This window comes from Rhipicephalus sanguineus, chromosome 10 (assembly GCF_013339695.2).
Source record: "Rhipicephalus sanguineus isolate Rsan-2018 chromosome 10, BIME_Rsan_1.4, whole genome shotgun sequence".
In the NCBI taxonomy this organism is placed as follows: domain Eukaryota; kingdom Metazoa; phylum Arthropoda; class Arachnida; order Ixodida; family Ixodidae; genus Rhipicephalus; species Rhipicephalus sanguineus.
Genome location: NC_051185.1, coordinates 10,057,521 through 10,063,284, shown reverse-complemented (window position 1 = coordinate 10,063,284; position 5,764 = coordinate 10,057,521). Strand labels below are relative to the sequence as shown.

At 50.3% G+C, this 5,764-nt stretch overlaps 1 protein-coding gene across 1 annotated transcript; it reads left to right on the top strand.

Annotated features, from left to right (window-relative positions):
• The first annotated feature begins 2,626 nt into the window (after positions 1-2,626).
• On the top strand, positions 2,627-5,500 carry LOC119407000 (aminopeptidase N). The gene has a single exon (XM_037673823.2). The coding sequence runs from the start codon at positions 2,772-2,774 to the stop codon at positions 5,487-5,489; it is 2,718 nt and encodes a 905-aa protein (XP_037529751.1). The 5' UTR covers positions 2,627-2,771; the 3' UTR covers positions 5,490-5,500.
• The last annotated feature ends 264 nt before the right edge of the window (positions 5,501-5,764 follow it).

Genomic DNA, 5,764 nt, shown 5'->3' with positions numbered 1-5,764 from the left:
TAGTAGTAACGAGGCAAAACGTAGGGCGGGAAAGGAACACCGGTCATCTCGTAGTCAACATAGTATGGCCAGAGGAAAGAAATACAACCTCATTGAACAGCACCAGTCGTCAACAAGCACGTCGTCGAGTCTAAGAATGACGAAGAGGCGTGCGATTAGGATGCAGCGGCGGCCAAGGGACAGTTCTTCGTCACTCACGAGTGATGCTGACGAACGCAAGGCTAAAAGGTTACGTCTGTCACAACGCAAGACGTCGGCAAGCGGCCACCGGCATCGACAAGTACTCACAAGCACAAGCAGCTCAAGAAGCAGGTCTTCAACCGCAACTGTACTGAGCGAGTACAGTAAGGAAAACAAACTTGATTCGATGCGTGCTGGTACAAAAAGTAAGCGAGAGGCTAAACCTTCCCGTCGTTCAAGAAGCACGCCATCAGCTAAGAGCACACTGTACAAACCAAAGACCAGGATGAATCTAGGATCATCAGGCAGCTACTCGAGAAAGCGTCGACGCTCAAGCAGTCGGTCATCGACCAACACTGCCAAGGACAAGCACAAGAGACGGGGCCGTTCCAGAGCAAGCTCACGGAGCAGCATGAGCGGTAGCAAGCACCTCTCCAGAAAAAAACGGCGTTTGTCAAGCGGTGCTTCCAGTCGCAGCAGTTCTAGCCGGAGCAGTAGCGAACGAAGTACTTGGGGATCGCATAGAGTCACGCGAAAGCGTAAAGAGAAGACAGTAAACGCCAAGGACAGCCGAAAAGGCGGGAAAAAGAGCTCCAGGTCGACAAATACTAAGGGTCTCACTATGGCTGAGATTTTTTGTATGTTACCAAGGCGACCACCGAAGTAGTAAGTCCGTCTAAAGGAAGCGCCACGACGTCATCGACAAGCGACGTACCAAGGCTGGCTAAAGTGCCCTGCTTCATTCGCATGCGTAATCGACGGCAGTTTTCTGGTGCAATGAATTAATAAATTATGCCCAGGCTTTTGACCAAATGACACTTGAATTACAAGATTTCTATTCTTGCGTATCATGTAGTATTTACCACGTTTTCAATTTATAAAATAAATCACGAGCATTTTACTCTGCGGACTGATGCGCAAGTATTAGCTGATATTGTCTAAAATGGGAGCTTGGAAGTGCAGAATAGGTGTGAATTCACAACGTACACGAGACGAGCATTGAAGGGTAGAGCTGACTTGCTACCTGCGGCTGATACCGCCGTTTCTAAGGAGGTTTAAAAAAATGGCGAAGCTTGCACTAAGCCGCGCAAGGCTTGAAACAGCGAAAGTGGACGATTCTGAAGACTAATCTGGTTGCTTCTAGGCCTTAGCTACGTGATGAAGGTTGTTTATAGGTTGCTGATAGGTCGTTGGCTTTATCTAGGTGATACTAGGTTGTTTCTACGTTAATTCTCAGCGCAGAGGAGTTCGAGTTAAACCACGGACAGTGACAAACACGACACAGATGTCCGAACTGCAGGGACCCGGGGCCGTAGGCAGGAAATTTTTTTTCGGGGGGGGGGGGGGCACCTGCTTGACCTGAAGTGGGGACCGGGCAGGCAGATGTGCTCGAACGTCCTTTTGTGCTCTGCATGCCATGGCGAAAAAAGGGGGGGTGGAGGGCACGGGTAGACTGTAGCACGGGTTCGGTGTGCCACCCCCTGGCTACGCCACTGGCAGAGACAGAACGTCGCGCTGAAACCAAGCGTTCGCCGCTCTAATAGATCTACGGGCACGTCGTCGTTCGCGTAAGCCTTCCATCACCTCGGGGCCGCCGTCGCTTCGCAGCCATTTGTTGGGCTAACTGTTGCCTTCTTAATTTTCAGTGGACAAGTGGCGAGTAGTAGGATTTACCCAATATCTGTGGCGCGTACAAGTTTATGATGATGATATTTCTTTGGTTCGCCGGAGACGGAACGATTTACTAAACAACTTCGCTGTTACAAAAACTCCTTGGCCACTCCACGTCAGCCGAGAAGCGATGAAACTGCGCTGTACCGAAACTGCTAGCTAGCCGTCTCCACTACGACCAATGAAACTTTGTTATTTAGCTCTCTGTATCGGCGATTTACCACAATAGTATTGCAATGTCGTGCAAGTACCGCATCGCGGTATACAGTCGTAAGACAACAAAGCGCCAAACATCCCTGGACGTAATTTTAATGGGCGTACTTAATTCATTTTTGTCACCATTTCATTTAAGTATTTACTTTGCTCATATTAAAAACGGCGTAAAAAGAGCGCTTAAAGCAGACTCTTGCGGTTATCTAACTACCCCAGCGAAACATTAACAAGCAAAATTCGTGTAAAATTTATGCAAAGATAAATTGAGAACACCGTTTTCGACCAGAAGGGGGCGCAGGACATTATTGTTGGCAACGTGTGCCTTCTGAACAATGAGCTCACAACGCTCTTGAGAACCCAACAGCGTACACCTTTATTGTAGGGAACAGTTTAGGCTTTGTACGTTTGCTCGCGAGATTTCAGAACACACGATATCGTGTTTATGACTAAAGACTTTGGAACAAATGGCCGAATGATGATAGAAGAGAAAGAAGACATGAAGTGCAATGCAGAGGCAGAGCCAGAGCCAGACGCTGCTTGAAGGCCTTCTACAAGAGCCGCCACGACCTCCAGAAACAAGACGGCTTCGACTCCTCGACTGGCTCCCCTTCGGATTATCGGGCAGTTCGCAGTCAACGACCAACAGTGCTGACCATGAGGTGCGCAACTTCGTGTTGTTCGCCTGCTTGGTCAGCTTCGTGCTGCTCATGTCCTTTTTCGCCGTGCCGAACCGATCGAAAGCCAAGAACGCCACTCAAGCTGCGATGCAGCTGTCGGCGCCTGGTTACGATCCCAGAGTAGCGCAGGGCAGCGTCTCCTCACAAACCGAACAACGCGCCACGCTTCCGAGAAATGTGCTACCCGTTCACTACGACTTAGAACTGAATGTCAGCGATATCGAGGCGGGGGGCAATTACCGGGGCAGAGTGAACGTGGTTATCGACTGCGTCGAGAAAGGCTCCACCACCATTACAGCCCATGCCGTGAACGTTACCGTTCGAGAGGCCAACATCAGCACTTACTCTGGCAACCAGAAGATTAGCAACGTGGTTATCCATCAGCGCTCGTCGCAGCCCGATCTCATCGACACGGTTGTGTTTGATCTGGGTTTTGAGTTAGTTCAAGGCACCGTGTACAACCTCACGGCCACTTTCACCGGGACTTATCGCGCGGACAATGCGGGTCTCGTTGTCAGAAATTACACCGGACAAGGTGGTAAGATGACTAAGGTCATGACGGCTCACTTGTGGAACGGACACGCCAGGTACGCCTTTCCCTGTTTCGATGACTTGTCTCTGAAGGCCACTTTCAACTTGTCTCTCATGCGCGACAAAGACTTTGAAGCCATTTCTACTTGGGAGTTAAAGAACACCACAGTGATGGAGGGAAACAGACGTATGGACAGCTTCGAAATGTCGGTGCCTATCTCGCCGTCCCAAGTTGTGTTCGGTGTGTTCATAGGGCTTGATATGATAAATGAAGGTTACTCGAAGTTGTTCGCCATTCGTTACGACTTGCCTTACCTCGACATGGCTCTCAAGTCCTTCGTAAAGATGTTCGACTACATGGGTGTATTGCTGAAAGTGCCCTTGCCGTTTCGAAAAATTAACATAATCGCCATTCCCGATGCAAAAGAAAGCATCTCTCCAAACTGGGGACTGGTGATTCTCGGCGCTCCCACCGTAGCTTACGACGAGGAATCACTGAATACGCAAAGGCGAGAGTCTATCCTCATGAAGCTCGCTCACGTAGTTGCGCACCAGTGGTTTGGAAATCTTGTCTCTGCACGCCAATGGGACGACGTCTGGCTCTTTGAAGGACTCGCTTTCGTGTTCCAACGGATGATGCTTCGCGATGTGTTCCAGGCCAAGGTGTCCGACAGCCATTTTGCCAGAAGGGTCGCCGATGTGTTACGCGCAGAGGACATGAAAAAGAGACTATCCAGGCCTCCCAGATGGCTACCTGGTATCTGCGACCATCCGCTCTTGCTGAGATCAGAAATGATCATGGACGTCATTTTGCAAAGTTTAACAATTGAAGAGTTCGTCAAGTCGGCTGCTGCTTTCCTCCATAGGACTCGTTACAGAGCAGCCAGTGTGAAGGACTTGCTGCTCGCCTTCCGACTTCAGAACGGTTCTTCAGATGTCGCGGACAAGATGGAGACGTGGATTAACAACATCGGCTATCCCCTCGTCACAGTTAAGAAGTACGCTCACCGGCCTGGTTTCAAGAGACTGTCACAAGTGTCAGTATGTTACGGCGGCGTCAAGTGTTTTAACCAATCATGGCAGCTGCCACTGCACTACGTCGTCTACAAGCGTTCGGGCGAAATCACTGAAGGCAGTCTGTGGTTGCTCCAGTCTGAACTCAACTTCTTCCTTAATGCTACCGATGAAGACATTGTCCTCTTCAACAAGAAAGGGCTGGGATACTACAGGGTCAATTATGAACAAGATGAGTGGGCTTCGATCATCAGAGCACTCCACAACGCTACACTGTTCGACTCTGGCACAAAACTTCGCCTTCTCGATGACATCTTCAAGCTTGCTGACGCGGGAGTGACGCCGTACTCCAACTTCTTTGCAGCCGCCCTGCACATCAAAAGTGAGAAGGACCAAAACGTGTGGACTGCATATGGGGACATTGCTTCGTATCTGGACTCGATGCTTCTTCAAAGCGAGTTCCAAGATTCGTGGCGCTCTTACAACCACAGACTGCTCGAAGGCATCGTGGGCGACATTATGAAAGGCAAGGACAGCCCTTATCCGAAAGTGTTTCAGAGGCAGATCATGGAACGAGCATGCTGGTACGCGGAACCTCAGTGTCTTCAGTTAGCGCGAGATGTACTGAACGGTTATATGACTGGCCAGAGGAAAACTGTGATTGGATCTCCGCTGCCCGACGGGAAGCTCCTATGTGCCGCCATATTGCACGGCTCTGCCGAACTGTGGGACATGCTGTGGTCCAAGCTGTTCTCCGCTGCCAGCCTGGAACACGCGGCGGTTCCACTGGACGCCGTGCTCCACGGGCTAAGCTGCACCACAGATCGCCACCGATTATGGAAGCTTCTAAATGAGACGACGGTATCGTCTCTGCTTAAAGATCACCGTAGCTTCGTGATGCACAACGCAGCGGCTTCCAAGATGTCTAGCGAGGTGATGATGGAGTTCCTCCTGTCCAAGTGGCAAGAGGCAGGGAACAACACTGCTGGCATCGACAAGAACGTGCGCGACGTTCTGTTCCGAATGGTCTCTCGCAATGCCAAAACGACGCACGAAGTCAGTCTCCTCACAGCCGCCTTGGCGACTACGTCGAACAACCGGCTGTTGTCGGAAGCATTCACGCTTGCTGTTGAACAGCGTAAGCATTACACATCCTGGCACAGAGACCATGATTCAGAGCTCGTGAAAGCATTCGCTGCCTAGGACACTACTGTGTGACCGCAGCTACAGGCATGGCTCATAGTTTGCGTGTTTGTTTGTACGTTTTGTCGAGTTCACTGCGGACAAAACTTGTGTCACGCTTCTAGAACATAAGCCATTCATGTAACCTTCATAACTTGCCGACAGAACAAAGCAGTGACTTGTACACGAACTTCCTCCTGTGCTCATGACTCGTTTCTGTCTTAAAGTTTTGTGGTTTGCTGGTATACAGCATTGCAAGATCGAAAGAAAGCACCGTTGTGAAGTTGCGGCTTGTC